Consider the following 20,209-nt stretch of genomic DNA (forward strand, 5'->3'; position numbering starts at 1 on the left):
GCATAGTCCCACAATCGCTTAATCACCCCTGTCAAGTCAGGTAGCACCATACATTGAACAACCACAAGTGGCCCACCCCAGGCAACTCAGGCATGGGCTTGCATAGATTTCCTAGCTCATGTTCGCACAAATAAATGTAATAGCAAATTTTCCAATATTCGTTTTAAAAATTTCTAGACTGTAGAGACTGCAGTAGATATAAAGCAGAAACCAGGTTCCCCTATTTTGGAAAAAACAAACAAAACAAAACAAAAAAAACTTGTGTGGGACTTAATATTGTAGTTCTTTTAATAGAGTTGTAAAGTAAGATCATCTGGAATCTAAATCCAAATGAGGGAATACCAAGAAAGACAGTGAAGGTACACTTGGGTGTAATTTCATGCTGGTGATTTTTTGTTTAATGTAAGCAGCTAGTCTTAGAGCAAATTTTAAACTAAAAGTTGCATATTCATTGATACACACATGACTCGGAACATAAGTGACTTAGCACATTTGTACACATGCTTACATAACCTTAGTGAGAAGTATTTACATATTCAAAGTTTCATTTTAACAGCTGAAATTTAAACACATGAAAGCATATTAGCTACTACAAAAATGCATAATGGGATCAAATTTTACACTAGCATAAAACACATTTTAAAGTACTTTCTGGGTATTTCAAATTAATTATTTTCTATATGGTCTTGTGTAGCATACTTTCAGTCATTACAAAATTAACTTAATCATTTACTTATCTATTTGCAGGTACATTGTCAATTAAAAAAACTAGCATGAACTTTTACTTGTACACAACTTTTATGCTCTATCAACATAATTGCATACAATCATAAATTCAAATGAAGTTCTCAAATACTTTGGTTTAATCTTAGTTGGGAATAAGTATTTGATGCAACACAAATCACATCCGCCACCCTAACTTTGCTGAAGAAACAAAGACATTGATAGCGTTCTTTGGTAAAAATGTTTGGGGCATTTTGTATGCATTTGTGTTTACCAAAAAGTGGTCTCTCTGATACTGTTGTACTGTCAGTTTACAGACTTAAAAAGCTATTCCAATTTAGTGAAGAATATAAAACTATCAATTTAGTAATCAATGAAAATTGGCAGAGACAACATCTGCAACTACTACAAGGGATCAATAGTATTTCTGAACCCCCCTTTATTTTAAACACTTATCTTTTATTTTGTAAATACTTGAACTACAGCCTGTCTATTATTTTGCAGGTAAAGTAGAAACATTGTTAGGATTCTGAAAAGTCACCTAACAGAGTCAAAGATGAGACAGTATTTAACTGCAAAGTATTTGTGCATCAACTACAATACATACTAGGCAAAGGCTATTAAAAAGAAAATCAGTTAACTGCTACAACAGAAGCTATGCAAATATAAAACAGAGCAGATATAACACTGAACATACCGTACTTTATTAGCACAAAAAGCTGTAACAAGGCACAGCAAGCAGAAAAATACATTGATTGAAGGGTTAGTGTTGCATACAAGAAAAGTTATTCTTGTATTTGCAGCCATAAGGTTCTCTAACTCACACAGTCACTGCCATGGAGAAGTAACAACATACTGTAGCAGCTGGTAAAGAAACTAGGGAGCAGGAAAGTGGTACAGAGCACATTTCAAAAAGGGGTTGGCGATTCCAACACAATTTTAGTGCAAAAATATCCAGGACAGAACAGTTGGAAACTCTTTGATTAAATAAGTTTAATCCACTTATTTAATACTGGAAACTTCTATCCAATAATAAAATAAAAAACAGAAGTTTAATTTCAAGTAGTTTGTTCAAATGGTATCAGCACAAACATTGCAAAAAGGTGCTAAATGGAAAAATATTATTTATAAACAAAATAAACAGTAACCTTTGAAACCTGCTATTTACTACAGTTATGTCTTTTTTTAAAAAATTGTATTAAGTTATACTTTAGCTATGAACACTTTCAGCATAAACAATGTTAAGTAGAGTTTTAAATTAAGCATTTCTCCTCAACATCATTTGCAACTGAGACATAGATGTCAGGTCACTAACTCCTATAACCTGGGAAATAGGGTTTCCTGGATTAAGGAATTGTTGCAGAATATGGATGGTGCTGAGGCAGGGTCTGAGAAGGAAGGGGAGTGTAAGGGGTATGTGGATGGGGCACTTACCTGGTGCTCCATTCCAAAGGGCACACATGGCTCTGTGCTCCCTGCCGCACTCAGACACAGCCCTCCGCCACTATGGGAGCAGCAGAAGAAAAGCATCTGGGGAAGCACTTCGCTGCACTGCCATTCCCTTAGCTGAGGGAAGGGGATGCAGCAGCATGCAGAGCCGCTTCCTCCTACCTCTGTCATGGTACAAACTACAGGTGTTCCCGGATCAGGGACATCCAAAGTACGGAGGTTCAGGTATATTTAGCTTTTAGCGAAGTATACAGACTGTTTTAACTAATGGCAATAATCAAATTTGAACAAACTTTCATTTTTAAAAAATTTCAAATAGCAGATTTTTAACTGCCTGTCCAAGATAGTATTAATCTTGCTAATAATGCCACTTGAATCCGTGAATGTTCTAAATACAAGCCCACTTCTGATCAGACATGTTCAAGCCCTTATCAAAAGGAAACCTGGTGAGCTAACTAACTGTGAATGATTTTTAGCATCCAAAAACTCTTAATGTAGCACAGGCTTCCCATGCTGCTAAAAAAATATTTAGAGATGTTTCGTTTCTTGACATTTGGAAACTTGTTTGGAAGGAACAATTAAAAACTTTTCAAAGATGAAAAGATTTTGTTGAAAAAAATTAACCACCACTCAAAACATTAAAATAGTCAACCAATAAAAAAAATGAGTTTTTGTTCTTTAGCATCAGATGAAATGCCCCATAGTTGCTTCACCCAATTACTACAGCTACAAATTTAGAAGTTAGCAACAAATACTTATGTAGACCTTAATGTAAAGCACATCACTTTGTCTCTGCTTACTGTATTAAGAAGCATCACAACATGATTGGTGTAACAGCACACAGGAACTGACATACTAAATATACAGTATTGCAAAAAAGCGGATGTGTTTGCCAAGTTAAACTAATGCGCGCGCACACACACACACACACACACACACACACACACAAAAGGCAGCGCAGATTCTAGTAAGCCTACTGGGGACTTTCGGTTTACTTTGTCTTAATGGGTTCCCGTTCCAACCATCGCACCCGGACTTTTTGTTTATAGTGATATTCCTTTAGAAAGTCTTGCAACATTGATGGTAAAGGGAGACCATCAATTCCATCATATGTAGTGCACCTGCAGATTACTGCCCGGCAGATATACTGCAGACTAAAAGGAAAAGTCCTGTTCAGAGATACAGTAAGTAATGGTTCAAAAAACATGCAAGAACTAGGATCTTTATAGTGTTCTAGAAGTCCTGTAACTGTGGAGGAGTGAAATACACAGGGATCGTGAGCATCAAAACTAAAGTTGTGATTCCATTGCTCAATACGTGCATGTAGGGATCGGTTATAACGACGGAAGCTCACAGAAAAGAGATAGTCCTCTTGTGCAGAATCCCTGAGCAAAAAAGTGCCTTCAGGTTTGCCTTCCAGGAGAGCCTCTGCTTCATAACGGTCCATCACACCCCAATAACATGGGTTACCTGTTATTTTAAGCAAGTCTGGCACAAGGCAGTGTATGTAATCAATTTGCGTGTGTACTTTCCAAGCTCCTTGTCTGCTACTATGGATATGGCTCTCTCCAGACACCTGACGTTGCTTTTGCCTGCGAGACTGCAAGCAGAGTGTTGTTGCATCCTCTTCATGTTCACAGTTTCCCTGTAGTGTTGCACTATTGTCTCCAGTCAGCTCAGTCATACCTGGGGCTAACTTTGGTCCCAATTTATATAATGGATTAACCTGTGCTGTAGTTTCAAAAGTATGTATTTGGGCATTAGGAGGGGGATCCACCCCTTCTTCAATACTAAGCCTACGTCTCTCTCTAAGTCGGTCTTCTTCATCTTCTGTGGAAATCAAGGAAGGATCAAATGTATCAAAAAAAGTTGAATGAGGACTCACGGGAGCTGTATGTTGCTTAATCAGATGCCACTTTTGGGCAAGGTCAGATCCAGCAGGGAAAGGACATTTCTCAAGCATTAGTTCAGAGAGATGAATCTTTCTTTTATTAGAAAAGATAGGTTTTGACCTCTTGCTATAAGTTTTCATGGGAAAACATAACCCAACAGTATCCTGAAGCCGCTGTCGCAGAGAACGGCTACCTACCGTCCTGTTTGATACACTCTCCATATCATGAACAGAGCTCACGCCGTATCTTCGCTCCCTCCTTTGGAAGCCACTTCGTGTTCGACCAAATCTTTTATCATTATCCATTGAGCTTTGGGTTTTTGTAGAACAGGAATGTTTCTTCTTCCCACCCCAAGGAGCATGCCGGGAATAGGAATCTCTTCGTGCAAGTCTAGTTCCTGTGACACACGTGTCATTATCTTTCTCAATGCTTATTTCAACAATTTGAGGGATGTCAGTGACACAATTCTGATTTCTCTTCACTGAATTCTTTGAAGGACTTAAACCCAGTTGTAAGGCAATGTTCTCTCTTAGAGGGCTGCTTAGTTGCTGCTGAGCCAAATCGGGCACATGGATACTTCGGTCTTTAACAGAGGAATGCCTACTGGAGTCTACATCTGTGTTTTCATTTCTGTTTCCACCTTCATGATTGAAGAGATTCTGGCATCTGTATTTGAAGTTGTTCCACATCTTTCCCACTTGATCCATGGATTATGTTACCTAAATTCAAAGAGGATGAAAAGATTAATTAAAATTATTAAAAATAAAGATACCTATCTGATTAATGTAGCAATAGCATTCAAATGAACTAGAGGTATGGAGAAGATATTAGTTAACTGAAAAATTTAGAAAAAAAAATTAGTGCCTGCATAATCTTGTAGTGCTATTCTATTCATGTTGCATTATTTGAAGATTTAAAAAACAAGAATAGCAAAGAAAAGAACGCAGACAAGCACAAGTGACTAGTTTCCAAGAAGCTGCAGAATAAATGAATCTCACTTTACAAAAAGCCTTTCCCCACCCTACACCTAATCCCAAAATAGCCAAAAGCCCAAAAAAGCATTAATGGAAACAAGCACTATGATAACTTTTCAGTTTTGATATTTACATTTGATGGGCACATAAACATCTCTATAAAAAACAAAGAAAGAACAACATAAAGCCAATATTGCTGAAGTTAATTGTGTATTTGAGCCTAAAGCTTGTTATTTACATTTTATAATTACAATACATGTAAAGTCTCCAAGTCTTCAAATATGAGTGTCAGATATCTGTAAGTGACTCCCTAAAGAGGAGTGCCAAGAAACGGTAGTAAAACAAATGAAAAATGAAGGCTAACACCATTGAGTAGACTCCAGCAGAGCAGTTATGAAATTAGTCAAATAAACACTCTTTCCATCCCTGAAAGGGCAGAGGCCCTCTCTACAAAAAGCAGTTAGATTCATAAACTAAAATGGAAAAGTCAGGTCATGGTTTCAAGCTGTATTTGACAGATGTGAGAACCCCAACTTCAAAATTCAAAGATTTGATGAAAGAAAGCTGACAAGAGCTAATTCTCAAGAGGAACAGCAGGACACTCACAAAAGCTTACTGTTGAGGCTTCACTAAAGCGTCTCTTAACTATGAAACACCTAATAAAAACAGCATTTCTAATTTAACCCCCCCCCCCCACACACACACCAACCAAACAAGTGGGAAAACCGTGGAACTTCTGTTTTTACTTGTAGCAAATTTTACTTGTCAAAAATTAAATACAAATACAGTAGACTTCCAATAATCTGGCACCTTTGAGACCTAGGTGGTGCTGGATTATCAGATATGCCGGAGCACCAGGAAGTACTATAAGGGGGCATACTCCCAACCCAATCCCCCTTCCCATCTTATGCTCAGGTCCCGGAGCCGCCGGTACAGCTGCGCATCTCCCTCCAGGCGCTGGGGTACGTGCGCTGAGTGGCTGGCTTTTCAATGATTTGGCTGGGACGCCGTGCGCAACCCAATCCCCCTCCTCTCCTCTCCCCTCCCCTTCCCCAGAGCCAAACACCTCCCCTCCCTGCTGTCACCCAATCCCCCTTCTCCCCCAACCTATGTCCAGGTCCCGAAGTAGCTGCCTGTGCTCAGCGGCTGGCTGCTAGCACATGCAGGCTGGACAATGTGTGCGCTGGGGACCGTGAGCGGAATGGCGTGGGCTGTGAGCACGCATGCGGCTCACAGTGGCCCAGCCGTGAAAGCAGCTGACCTGAGCAGTTCCGGATTCCAGTTGCTCCAGACTATCAGGAGTGCCGGACAACTGGGTGACAGACTATTGGAGTTTTACTGTATTAGCAGCATCCACAATACAGTTACTCCTTTAGAAGCCAAATCTGATAACCTATAATCAAGGTATGAAGAACATGGGAGCTGCCTGGAATATTCTTATGAATCATATGTTTATCTATTTTGATTGATATTGTCATGTTGCTAACAAAGAGCTAATTTCTGCTACACAGTTTTTCTTCCCAATGACTTTATTCAACAGATATTACAAAGTATCAAGTCTCTCTAGTGATTCTAAGGAAAGGAGGAATCCAGGTGGAAGAAAATGGGAACTAAGGATTTGAGAATTGTTATTTTATGTTTACACTAAAACCAGCCAGCACAGTAATTAGTGTAGTGGTGCATGCCCGCACGCCCTGTGTGACTTGGGCCATCCATTGCCCTTTGCAAGAAGCAGGCTCAGATTGTTCAGTTCTCCAGGGGAGCAGAGTGCAGCTGGGCTGTAGCTGCCTGGTTTTCTTGCTAATTTCATGGCTCTGTGAAATTGACATGAGCAACAGCCACTGTCCACAGACATTGCCTGGCCCGCTCTACACCAAAATCAACCCTACACCTCTTGTGGAGATGGTATTTATGTTGGTGGAGATCATTTACATTAGGAGAGAAAGACAAGACTGAAATGTAGACTTGCAAGTAGTTAAGCTGATGTAAGTTGTCTTACAATAACATCCCTAATCTATACTACACAGCAGAAGTGGATAATTCACTAATTGTGTAGTCAACAGAATTTTTAGATCAATTAATAAAGGAAGGTGTTCAGTCCTGCTTCCCACTACATTTAAAATGAAGAGCCACAGCGGGGGTAGCTCAGGCCACAAACAAACAGGCTTCAGGCCACGTGTTGAGTAGTCCTGTTTTAGCCTTTTTGATTAAAAAAAAAATCCATAGGAACTTAGCAAACAAGTTACTCTGTCATTATATTGATATGGTTCTCAGCTCCCCTAAAGTGTTTAGCAGGAGCCAAAAACAATTGGAGCTGGTAGGTAACAAGACTGGTAAAGAAGGGTGTATGTAGCCTGCAGACCCAGTCTAATAATGGGACGAGTCCAGGGAATCTCAGAGAAGTGCAAGCATGGATCTGTCGCTGGAAATAGATGCTCACAGACAGATTGACTCAAGGGTCAAATGTACAGCTTAACTCTGAGTCACAGTTCCAGGGTAACAAATGTGGAGCACCCTATTGCTGCTGGAGCCCCAAACCACAGGAGAAACTTCTTTTACTAAAACACCTTCAGAAGAAACAAAAGAGCAACTTCATTAGAAAGAAAAATAAGAGAACTGAGCTAATGAAGGATTCTAAAAGATACAGAATTAGAGACTAACATCTTTACTCTTCTAGAATTAGAGACTAACACCTTATTAAGTCATGTAAACTAAAATGATGGATAAATCTGACTGAAATTTCTTGTAACTACTATGTGGGCTGCAAGTTCCTCCCTATAGCGATCCTGAAACGATTGCAGGTATGGAGAAAGTGTACTCTTCTGAATTGGTGCTCTGAAAATTAGGTCCAGATTAGGGATGTGAGTAGTCGACTCAACTAGTCACTTTCTCCACCCCCTGCTGCCTCTATCGCAGGGGGGCGGGGCAGAAGCTGGTGTTGGGGGGAACCGGTTCCCCCCAGTACCATCTCTGTGGGGGATAGGGGAGGCAGAGGCACAGTGGTAAACAGTGCAAGCGGGCACTGCTTCAGTCCCAGCTCATGTTGGTTCCCACTGCAGGCACTTCTGCTTTTGAAATGACAAGAGCCCTGTAAGAGGCAGCGGGACGGGAACGGACGGACGCACACACACACACGAGCCAGCTTAAAAGCCAGTTCTCCCCAGCACTGTCTCCTCTATCAGAGATGGGGGAGGGGCGGGGGGAGAGAGAGGGAATAGGGGATGCTGCTGCGAAGCAGCCCCTGTCCGCAGGGCTCCCAGCAGGTAGCTCCCCCACCGCAGACAAGAGTTGTTGGAGCCCCTGTCCATGGCCAGCCCTAGTTGTCATGAACAGGGGCGGGGGCTGGAGCCGAGCTATCCACTGTGAAGAGGGGCTGCTGGACTCAGGGGTATGTCTACACTACCACCCTAGTTCGAACTAGGGTGGTTAATGTAGGCAACCGGAGTTGCAAATGAAGCCCGAGATTTGAATTTCCCGGGCTTCATTTGCATATTGCCAGGCACCGCCATTTTTAAATGTCCGCTAGTTCGGTCTCCGTGCCCGCGGCTACACGCGGCTCAAACTAGGTAGTCCGGATTAGGCTTCCTATTCCGAACTACCGGTACACCTTGTTCCACGAGGAGTAATGGTAGTTCGGAATAGGAAGCCTAATCCGAACTACCTAGTTCGAGCCGCGTGTAGCCGCAGGCACGGAGTCCGAACTAGCGGACATTTAAAAATGGCGGTGCCCGGCAATATGCAAATGAAGCCCGGGAAATTCAAATCCCGGGCTTCATTTGCAACTCCGGTTGCCTACATTAACCACCCTAGTTCGAACTAGGGTGGTAGTGTAGACATACCCCAGGAGCCAGGACTGCTTGGTCCTAGATCATGCTCACTGATCGCTGCGGCTCTGCATTTTAAATGTAATAAAAGCCCAGCAGCTCTTCCTACATTTAAAATTCAGAGCTGCAGCCCGGGTGGCTCCAGAGCCGTCACGAGCCAGGACTGCTCAGTCCCGGCTTAAGTCAGCTCCTGGAGCTACCCCCACTGCGGCTCTGCAGAGATGCTTATCGACTAATCATATAACCAATACAAATTGTATCGGCTATATGATTAGCCAGATAATTGCATTTTAAACACCGTTGGTCCAGATATTAGTTGCTTCTAAGTTGTATTAAATATAACGGATACCCTTCTTACCCAGAAAAGGCATAAAAACCACTATGTTCCGTCCTGAGACTGTATCTCACTATGTACAGTTTGGACTTCTTCAAGCTGTGGATAACATGATTACTATAAAAAGAAAGATAGTTAAATGTTATTTTCATTAAGTTATCTTTACCTAGAAATTTAATATTTGCCACCTTATTATAAAGTATATTTAACATATGTATGCAATGGCTTGTGTTCAGTTTATCATACCAAACAGAAACCTTAAAGAAAGTTTTTCCTTTTTTAAGTCTGTTAGTACTTATGAGACAGGACTTTGCAGAAGATCCTAAAACGGATGTTTTTAAATACATCAAAGCTAAAAGCACCTGGATCCTTGAGGCTTCAGATCCTATGAGCACACTTGTATAGACCTTGTGGAAAATGGTCTCACATCTAAAAGCAATGGTTCCCAAGCTCTGGTCTGCAGAAGCCCCTGTGGCCTGACAAGCTAGTAGATCACTTGATCCTGGCTCTCCTTATCTCCAGCTGCTACATCACATCAAAAAGTCAGCTAAAAATATATACTTTCCTACTATTACTCTTCCAGGTAAGCAACTGCAGTAACTGCCACAACGATGTTATTCAATTGTAAAGCAGAGGCGATGATAACTTGTGCACTTAAAACATGGGAAGGAAGGTTAGTCAGAAGAAAATCTATTGAAGAGGAGGTCACACTATACCTTGAAAGTTTAGGGTTAAGTCTCTCCAAAATGATGGTGTATGTTTCATTTCAGGAATCCAAGAACTGGTAAGAGGATTTCAGGAGAAGAACAGTACTCAGCTGCTAGTTAGAGTTTCAGAAGCAACAAGGAGAAGTAACAACTTAATGACTGAATCTACTGCTTCCTTACTCCAAACCCCAGCCTGTACTAGTAAGAGTGAGCTTAAAATAGTACTGGTATACAAGGGAATTATGTGTATAAAAAAAGATTTAGGGTATGTCTACACTACAAAGTTAGTTCGAACTAACGGATGTTAGTTCGAACTAACTTTAATAGGCGCTACACTAGCGCTCCGCTAGTTCGAATTTAATTACTAGCGGAGCGCTTAGTTCGAACTAGGAAAACCTCATTTTACAAGGATTAAGCCTAGTTCGAACTAGCTAGTTCGAATTAAGGGGTGTGTAGCCCCTTAATTCGAACTAGTGGGAGGCTAGCCCTCCCCAGGTTTCCCTGGTGGCCACTCTGGCCAACACCAGGGAAACTCTATTGCCCCCCTCCCGGCCCCGGACCCCTTAAAGGGGCACGGGCTGGCTACGGTGCCCATGCCAGGTGCAAGCCTGCCAGCACCCAGCCAGCAGACCCTGCACCTGGCACGGATCGAGCCACCCACCCGATGCCCCCCAGCCCTCCCCCTCTTCCCGGGACCAGGCTGGCAGCTCCCAGGAGCTTGCCCGGGACCGCAAGAGGCGGGCACCCGCCTGGGCTAGTGCAGACATCGTGGACCTCAGCCACGACCTCCGCACTAGGCACAGGAAAGTGGCCATCTAGGGCAGGAGAGCTGCCAGCCTGGCCACCCAGGAGCAGGTGTGCATGAAAATCAAGGGGGTCCACTGAGACCCCTGATCCTGAGCTTACAATGGCCATACTGGGTCAGACCAAAGGTCCATCTAGCCCATTAGCCTGTCTGCTGACAGCGGCCAACCCTAGGGACCCTGGAGGGGATGGACCGAAGACAGTGACCAAACCATTTGTCTCGTGCCATCCCTCTCCAGCCTTCCACAAACCTTGGGCAGGGACACCACTCCTACCCCCTGGCTAATACCACTTCATGGACCCAACCTCCATGACTTGATCTCACTTCCCTTTAAACTCTGTCCTAGTTCTAGCATTCACAGCCTCCTGCAGCAAGGAGTTCTACAAGTTGACTCTTTGCTTTGTGAAGAACAACTTTCTGTTACTAGTTTGAAGCCTGCTACCCATTCCTTTCCTTTGGTGTCCTCTAGTCCTTTTTTATGGGAACTAATGAAGAACTTTTCTGTATGCACCCTCTCCACCCAACTCCTGCTTTTAGAGACCTCTATCCTGTCCCCCCTCTGTCTCCTCTTTTCTAAGCTGAAAAGTCCCAGTCTCTTTAGCCTCTCTTCATATGGGACCTGTTCCCAACCCCTGATCATTTTAGTTGCCCTCCCCTCTCCCAGCCTCTCTCTTCCCCTCTCCCACCTCCTTTTCCCAGTCTCCCCCAGTTTTGTTCAATAAAGACAGATTCCATTTTTGAACACAATTGTCCTTTATTTTGTACATCAAGAAGAGGGGCTAGGGAAGGGTAAGTGGAAGGAGGTGAGCGAGGAATGGGGTACGTGCCCCCGATGGGGAGGACTGGGCTGGCTCTGCGGGCTTCTGGGGGTGGAAGCTCTCCTGCAGCCCCCCAATTGCCCCCTCTCCCCAGATGGCAGCCTGCGGCAAGTGCAGCCGGGCTGATGGCCGAGTGCTGTGATGTGCCCAGTGTGGGTACTCCGGGCAATTCAAGCCAGGACTGCCTTGCAGTCTGAGAACTGTCTCTCCGGGGTGGGGGTCGGGACCCTTTAAGCACAGCCCTCGGCTAGCCTGAGACAGCATCTCCACGCTCTAAGTCCTCCTCTGATGCCCTGCCGGCACTGCTTCCAGCCATCCTTAAGCCTGGTTCTGGGTCCACTTAACGTGAACATGCTAGTTCGAATTAGCAAAACGCTAATTCAAACTAGTTTTTTAGTCTGGATCCGTTAGCTCGAATTAGATTGCGCCCAACAGCAATCTGCGGCCAAATGTGATTTTTTGCTTCTAACACAATCCTGTGTATTGTACTTGAATAGGAAGAAAGACATAAAATAAGTATCTTAAAAATAGTCAGATGCAGACAGGCTTTACCTGAAACCAAGAATTGTGTCTTAAAATGGAAGAAAAAATATTAACATGTTTAAATATAAAACTATCAAAAATGCTAGTCAGGTAGAATTTTGGAGGGAATGGATATCTTCCTTACAAATTAAAGTAATATGTTACTTAAAGCATTTGCTCTACTAAGTAACACTCTGTTTTAACTCATTAATACCTAAGAAGTGCATAGCATCTTATCTTGAATCTTTGGATTTAATAATATTTTTATTTAAATCTTACCTCTTATTTCCCCTTCCTTCTTAAAATCTACTCCAAAAGATAAACGGAGCAACTCACTTCCTATATTTTGTCAACACTATTAGCTGCTTCGATATATGCTTGCTTACAAGCCTTTCTGTGACCACCATGCACAGTGGCTACTTTGGTAAGTCATCTCGGATAACAGAAAAGTTTCTGGAACTTGAGCCCTTGTCACAGTTAAAGCCATATGCGTCATATTGGAATAAGACTTGAATCATTCTTCAAATTATATTTGATGCTTAATTCATCTAAATTTCAGATGCCTAAAGTTCAACAGATTTTGTTTCAAGGGTTTCTTGTGCCGGCACTACATTGACAAAACTGCAGTAACTCAAAAGCCAGTTTTCATAAAGTTAAATAGTTATTTTTAGGGCCCTATCAAATTCACGGCCAGGAAGCATGTTGCCAATGGTTCAAATGGCAGTCCTATCACCTTGGAAAGGGCTAGGTAATGTCCTGGGGAGGGGAGAGGAAACAGGTTGGCGGATTTCAGAGTAGAGTTTACCATGGCCTTTTAAGAATCAATTGACCATAGGGTTGTCAGAGACAGAGTAACCCCATGTACCCTAGTGGAAAGCTGATATGGAAGCTAAGTGAACCCTTATAGAGGAGACTGAAAATCCTTGCTGTTTGAGATGGATGAGGTAATGTAGAAAAAGTGACACTGAGGCCAGTGTTGGGGGTGAGCCACGTTGTGCTGACTAGCCTGAAAGTCTCTTCCACTTGGCAAGGTAGGTGGTTCTCTATAGGGTTTCCTGCTGTCAAGGAGGACTTATCTAACCTGGTGGGAGCAGGAGAGCTCTACTGGGTTCAGCCTACGGATGTTAACTAACAATTAATTTACTAGTCGAGCAGTTGATGGAATTTCCATCAACAACTTGACTAGTTGATAGGCATTTATACACTCCACTTTTGAAACGTACAAGAGCCCCAGTGGGGACTCTTGTTCATTTCAAAGTAGAAACACCATGGAGCCCAGGGTCAGTGGGAAGTCCTGCTGACTCCGGGCTCCACACAGGTGCTTCCGCTTTGAAATGCACAAGAGTCACCACTGGAAACTCTTGTACATTTCAAAGTTGGCACGCGGCACAGAGCCCAGGGTCAGCTGGGGAATCCCCAGCTGATCTCGGGCTCCAAGTGGCGCTGCTGCTTTGAAATGCTGGGGGAGCCTGGGATCAGCTGGAGATTCCCCAGCTGACCCCAGACTCCATGTAGAACTGCTGCTTTGAAATGCCACAGCAGCATTTCAAAGGGGCAGTGCTACACGGAGCCTGGGACTCTGGGCTCTGTGTGGTGCTGCCACTTTGAAGTACTTTTATCTGATAGAGGCGCGGGGTGGGGGGGTGGGGGGGGGGAGAGTGACTAGTCAACTATCCGATAAGCATTTGGAAGCTAAGTAAACCCATATAGAGGAGACTGAAAATCCTTGCTGTTTGAGATGGAAGATGCAATGTAGAAAAAGTGACACTGAGGCCAGTGTTGGGAGTGGAGCATTGCCCATCCAAATGCAGCATCATCCCTGGCCTGATGGTTCATTGTGTAGCGTGCCATAAAGGTATGGATGGAAGAGCAGGTTGCCACTCTGCAAATTTCCTGAGGAGGAATCCAAGCCAGGAACGCTATGGATGAGACCTGCATTCTCATGGAGTGTGCTCCCTAGAGGCTTTTTCCACTGCTCCCATTGGCCAGAATCTGGTCAACGGGAGCAGCAGGAAGCCATGCCTCAGTTGAGGTGCCTGGGAGTGGTGTGGGGTGCAAAGGCAGTTAAGTTCCCCCTTTATGCTCAGAACCTGCACCGCATCCTCTCACCCACCCATCCCCAGCCCTCACTAAAACTCCAGCCCCCCAGCCCATTCCTGCACTCTCCCCCCGGGAAGACACCCTTCCCCTAGCCCATTCCTGCACCCTCCCTCCAGGCCACACACTGCACCTTCCCTTGATCTTGTCCCCTTCCCCTGGCCAGACACCCTACTCCCAAGCTTGGCCCTGCACCTTACCTCCCACCCAAACCTCTCACTCACACCCTCCTGCATCCCACCTCCCACCCAGATCTTGCACCCCATCCCTATACTACTCGCTGGCAGCTCTGTCCTGCACACTGAACCCCTCATTTTTGGCCCCACTCCAGTGCCTAGGGGGTTCCACAAAAATCCACTAACCCCGGAACCCCAAAAGAATAATTCTGACTTATAGGAAGCCTTGAACCTCAGTCCTCTCTGTCCCTCGCCATGGGGATCGAGTGCCAGAGGAGTGAGGTGTCTCAGTCAGGGACTACATCTGTGAGGGTTAAGGTTTTTTTTTTTTTTTTGCTCACTTGTGTGGTCCTCAACTGATTTTTCTGTGGGTCAGTAGCCTACGACACAAAAAAGGTTCCTCACCCCCGCCATAAATAAAGACACCTTGTGCATGGGGCATAAAATTAATATTTTACTCTATTTAAAATGAAATTTGATAAACTCACAAAAGAAAGTTAAAGTGTTTAATTGTTTACCAATTTAAATTAATATTTCCTTTCTTACTGGTTAAATTAAACCATTCTCTCTAGCTGCAGCACTAGCAAAACAGCTTAGGCGTAATTATGCAATTAACAGCAATTTTCCATTAGCAACTGGTGGTCCACAGAAAGCTGCATTGAGCCAGGTGGGCTATGAGCCAAAAAGTTTGAGAATCACTGGTTTACTGGCATCAATTGGTGCTGATCCTGAGCTCAGTGCCAGCAGTGCTGAAGGGGGCACAAATGTGTCCAATGCTACCAATGCTGCCCTTGAATGAGACACTGGGCTAAGATCTTGACTTTGATGAAAATCCCAGAGAGTCCAGAAGGGCCACTGTGTGGGAGAATGAACTGTGCAGGCCATGGCACTAGGTAATGGCAATGGTCTTAGATCAAAAAAGGACCATGTGCTCCTACTGCAAAAGGACCGGTATGAGTCCGACTCCGATTCTGATGTATCCGTGAAAGAAGACCATAAAGGATCAGTATTTCTAGGTGCCAATGGCTGATGCCTACCAGGACAGCCCTGGCACCAGGGAGTGATGCATTGAGACCAGTGGGACATCATAGCTGGCTTTCCTCTGGAAAGCTCTCTGGGAGGGACTTATGCCAGCTACTTTCCCTATCTGGGGGGAAGAGAATGATGCTGTGAGGTGGGGTAGTAGCAAAAGCTTTTGGAATCAAAGGCAGACAAAGCGCATGAGTAGATTCTGGTGAGCAAGAGGGAGCCAGACTCCACCGCCCTCTCTCAGGCAGGATTTGACATGACCGGCACCAACTCGGATCTTATGGCAGCCCAGTCCTTAGGAATAGTAGTGGGAGATCATCCCATCTGGCCACCTCTTCTTCTGTGGCACTGGTAATTTTGACTAGTGCCTGCATGCGGTATGTGAACTGCAAGGGGAGCCCGTGAGATGCTGAGAGTCCTTAATCCGTGCTGATGGGTGCATTGATGGTACTCGAGTGCTGCACACTAAGGAAGCAACACTCAGTGCCAGGTCTGTCAGCATGAGACTGGATTGGGCCAAAGTGCAGCCTTCCTTAGAGATCAGCATCTCAAGTTCTTGCTTTCTTTCAAAATCAGAGGGTGAAACATCTTGCAAGCACAGCAGTCCTTCTGATGGCCCTCTCCTTAGCAGAGGCAGTAGCATGCACCAACTTCCAGGGAGCTGGCTGCCACCCCGCATGTAACCATGTAGACGCTGACATTTTCAGCGGTTACTCAGTCAGGCAACTATACTCATTTTAGCATCCCTATTAACTACTATCTATGGAAATACAACAGAACTATGTCAAGGGACTGCTGCTGTGTTTATCGAACAAGAGCACAAGGGAGTTCCAGATAACTGTCACTGGCAGTAAGAAGGAACTGAGGTGGGGGCATGTTGGCAGGGCTCTATATGGCATCATGAGAGTGTGACTCCAGGGGCCACCCAGATGGACCCTATGGCTAACTGCTGGGGGAAAAAAAAAATCTTCAAGCTACTGCACACATGTGTTTACACATACCCCCCTGACTGGAATGCAAATGAACAAACACTCAAAATATATTTTTGACTATTTATATAAAAATAAAAAGATGCATGAAATAAAAGTGACCCTACATAGAAAAATCAGACTTAGAACAAATCTATAAAAATATATTTCATTTTGTGTGGACCTTTGCACAATACAGAATTTCTTGTTCCATGCATCACTTCTCAATCTTTTGGCTAAGATCAAGTATAAGGAGACTTGTTCCCAGTCTCAATCTACACTCTCTCCTGTTCCTCTTTCTTTCCTTTTAGCCATTTAACTCTAAAAACAAAAAGCAATCCTATGGCACCTTAGAGACTAACAATTATATTAGGTCATGAGCATTCCTGGATAAAACCCACTTCAGAGGTCAGTAATCTGATGGAGATATAACATGTTTTGACAAGGCAACAGAAAGCTAGTTGCAAATCAGATATTTGATCTAGTCCTCCTTTTGTATTACTGGTTTCAGAATTATAAGGAACTACTAATTCTGCTTGCACAATTTAAGATTGTGAGCAAACTGGATGGATTGTACAGGGCGCAGTTCTGCAAAAGCCCTTAGATGAGACATTTGGTAAGTAAAACTAAAAAAAAAAATCAAGTTAATTTTTCAGTCAAAAGCAGTTAGTTTTCAGCTGTTCTGATGGATGCAGTGAAGTGGAGCTGAGCTCCATTATTAATAATGCTGTTATTTTTTCACTTTTCAATATGATTACAACACAAATAAGATAATGAAATTAAACAGTCATCATCTGTAACACACAACATAACATTAATCTGCAAAAGATGTTACACAGTTCCAAACTGCGTGTTTAAACAGCAAGGGTGTTATAGTTTTCAGCTCAGAAATCTCTGCTTATGTGTTGTGAGCACTCTAGACACCTAATAGTGTCTTACAGATAGTATCTGTTCTATTCATTGTTAACGGTGAAGACTGTTAATTGCTTCAAACTGAAAAGTGGCAAACCCTACTATGCTACTGTTATGAGAGTATGGGAAAAAAATCTTAGGTGATGGGAAAAACTAAACTATGAACTAACTTTACTAAACATTGTAAGGTCCATGAGCTTTACAATATTCTAAAAAAATATAAATATAGGCACTCACAGGATGTTTTTACCCTTAATAATCTCAGGTATGTGACTGTAAACCAGGGCTAGGCAAGATACAGCCTGTAGCCCAGATCGGGCCTGCCAAGCAACCGGATCTGGCCCATGGACACAGCAGGTAGCCTTAGGCAGACTCCCTGCCCTGCCTGCCCCCTCGTCTACATGCTGTGCAGAAAAGTGGCTGCTAGCGATTTGTGTTTCACAGCTGTGAGCTGGAAGGAAAGGGAGAGGCTTCCTGGGCTGCCCCGACCCCCAGCACAATCCCGTTGGCCAGTTTCTAGCCAAGGGGGATGCCTGTTTGAAGAAAAAGCAGCACACGAAGCACCACTCCTCTGTCCCCTTAGGCTCTTTTCACCAACACACATGGCTCCTGCAGCCTGTGCAGGGGCAGAGCAGGCAAGAAGCCTGCCTGAGAAATGTGCTGGGCTGCTGGTTGGGAGTCACCTAGGTAAGTCTCCTGACCAGAGCCTGCCTCTGGCACCCCAGCACTTCCTTTCCCCATTCCCACTCCCCCACATAAGCCAAACCCTCTGCTCCCCTCCTGAACCCATATTCCTTCCCAGTCCCCTGCCCCAGGTCACACCACCTCCTTTACCCAAACTCCCTCCCAGACCCCACACACCCTCCTGCATCCCAATTTGTTCTCCCAAACTTCCTTCTGCATCCATCTTCCATCCCAGACAACCTCCATTAATACCATAAAAATGTGGCCCTAGACCACCTTCCAAAATCTTGGAGGGACCTTCCCCCTCCCACTGCAAAAATTATTGCCCACTCATGTTGTAAACCCCAGCCCTCAACTTACTCCCTCTTGGATGAGTTTGCAGACCCACACACAAGCTCCAAAGTTAGAAACATTTATCAGATTTTCCCCTCCAAAAACCCCTTACATTTTTAAGACACAGGAGCTTTAGCCTGAGCATCTAGCCTTATACAATTACAGTGGTCCTGAACAGGAAAAGGGGCAGGAGCAGATGTCAATTGGACAGATCCTAAGACATCATCGGTTCTCTGCAGCTGATGCATTTCTGCATCACACACACCACATCTCTAATGAGGTTATCACATAACAGGATTTTGAAAGGTTTTAGAATGAGACTGGGAATTTAACACACACATTGCCTAGAAAATTGGGGGTAAAAACTCTGTCTCAGACAGAAGGTACAAAAGAAACTAGCAGACAGGCTTGTCAAAAGCAGTCCTTGGCTGCCTTATCAAGACTAATTGGCAAAGAAACACCTCATTCCCCAGAGCACCATGGATAGGCAGAATATAAATTCTGCAGGGAAGAAAGAGCTGGAAGGTTACAACCAGCTCTAACTTGTTTTGTGCCTTTATTCTGACCTGCAGGCAGCTTTGTCCTATGCTACAGAGAGCCAAAGATACAAGAGACACTCTTTCCTATGTTTGAGCCTAGCAGCTGAAAGGAAGCTGCACTTCACTGTTTTGTATACAGACTGAACTGCCTCAGTCCTCAGCTGAAACCCTGTTGCTGCAGGTCCATTTTACAGTAAAGAACTAAATCATCCCATCCCACTATTACAAGAGTAAGCTAATCCCCATGCAACAACTGAATACTTGTGTTTTAAAGCCTTAAAGAGGGGAAATTCAAGACATTAAGATTTATACTTCAAAATAGCATTTCCAGGGCAAATATACGAATGTGCAGTGTGCTAGAATAGAAAACACAAGGAACATACAACCAAATTAGCAAAACCCTAATGACCATTCAGAAGGCTCAAGAGGGTTAGAAGTTCAAGTTCCATTTGTACGCCTAAGTCATTAGGTGCTTTTGAAAATACCACCTTTCCAAATTTGGTGGCAAATCGAGCATTCAGGTGAGGAAGTTTTTAAGTATTAGTGCAAGGTGCATTTTTTGATCTTTTGTTTGAGGAAGGCAGGTGTTAAGATTTCAAGAGAATATGACTCCAGGTATGTCTACACAGGGCTAAGACCCATAGTGCAGCCACAGCTAGCTCAATGAGTTGGCTTGGGCTGGACTTAGAGGTCTTGGACCCTCCACTCTAGCAAGGCCCTAGATCTCTGGCTCCAGCCAAAGCCCAGACATCTGCACTCCAGTTTTTGTTTAGCTCTGAGCCTGGTCAGCTGACTCAGGCAAATTGCAAGGTTTTATCCCTTATGTAGACTTCAGAGATAGTCAGCTTGATAGTTTTGCTGGCAGAACTTGTACATCATTTGAAGCAACAAATGTGCATGTTACTGCAATATATTTCAGGATTTAAAAAAAATTGTGTTTGCTTCCAGTTTTCAAATGCTCAGTGCTAGTAAGTCAAAACATGTTTTATTCAAAACCAAAATCAAGGGCTAGTGCTCAAAGACTATAACAATTTCCAATACTTTGTTTTATTGAAACCTATATGCATATAATTTTAATTGCAAAAGTTGTAAATATTCTTGTAACTTAGGAGTTATGAGGGTTATTGCTCAGTTTTCTATTAAAACATTTCCTTTCAAGCACAGACTAAGTACAAGACATTTCAGTAAAGAAGGGGACTGCTTCAGAATTAAGCACTTGGCAAAAGAGAGCTTTTATAAAGGAAACTGTTTTGTAACCTAGGATACATAAAATTCTATTATAACGAAGTTTAAAAAAAAATAAACCTACTTACAATTAAATCTAATATGGACAATCTACAGTAAGGCCTAAATTATTCCAATATATTAACTGCTTTAAATTAAATATAATACACTAAGCAATAGGGATGTTAAGAAGCAAGTA

General features: G+C 43.4%; 1 protein-coding gene across 2 annotated transcripts in view; it reads right to left on the bottom strand.

The window, feature by feature from the left end:
* Window positions 1–370: 370 nt before the first annotated feature.
* The window catches only part of SOCS5 (suppressor of cytokine signaling 5), a 47,375-nt gene continuing 27,536 nt past the window's right edge, over window positions 371–20,209 (bottom strand). The window contains exons 2-3 of one of the 2 annotated variants that reach the window (XM_075925405.1): window positions 9,221–9,313; window positions 371–4,783 (exon numbers count right to left, since the gene is read on the bottom strand). In XM_075925405.1, the coding sequence (XP_075781520.1) occupies window positions 3,164–4,771 (1,608 nt within the window). In that variant the 5' untranslated portion in view covers window positions 4,772–4,783; window positions 9,221–9,313 and the 3' untranslated portion in view covers window positions 371–3,163. The remainder of the gene's footprint in view (window positions 4,784–9,220; window positions 9,314–20,209) is intronic. The other variant, XM_075925404.1, reaches the window with a different exon arrangement.

Source organism: Pelodiscus sinensis, chromosome 3 (genome assembly GCF_049634645.1).
Source record: "Pelodiscus sinensis isolate JC-2024 chromosome 3, ASM4963464v1, whole genome shotgun sequence".
Classification (NCBI taxonomy): Eukaryota; Metazoa; Chordata; order Testudines; family Trionychidae; genus Pelodiscus; species Pelodiscus sinensis.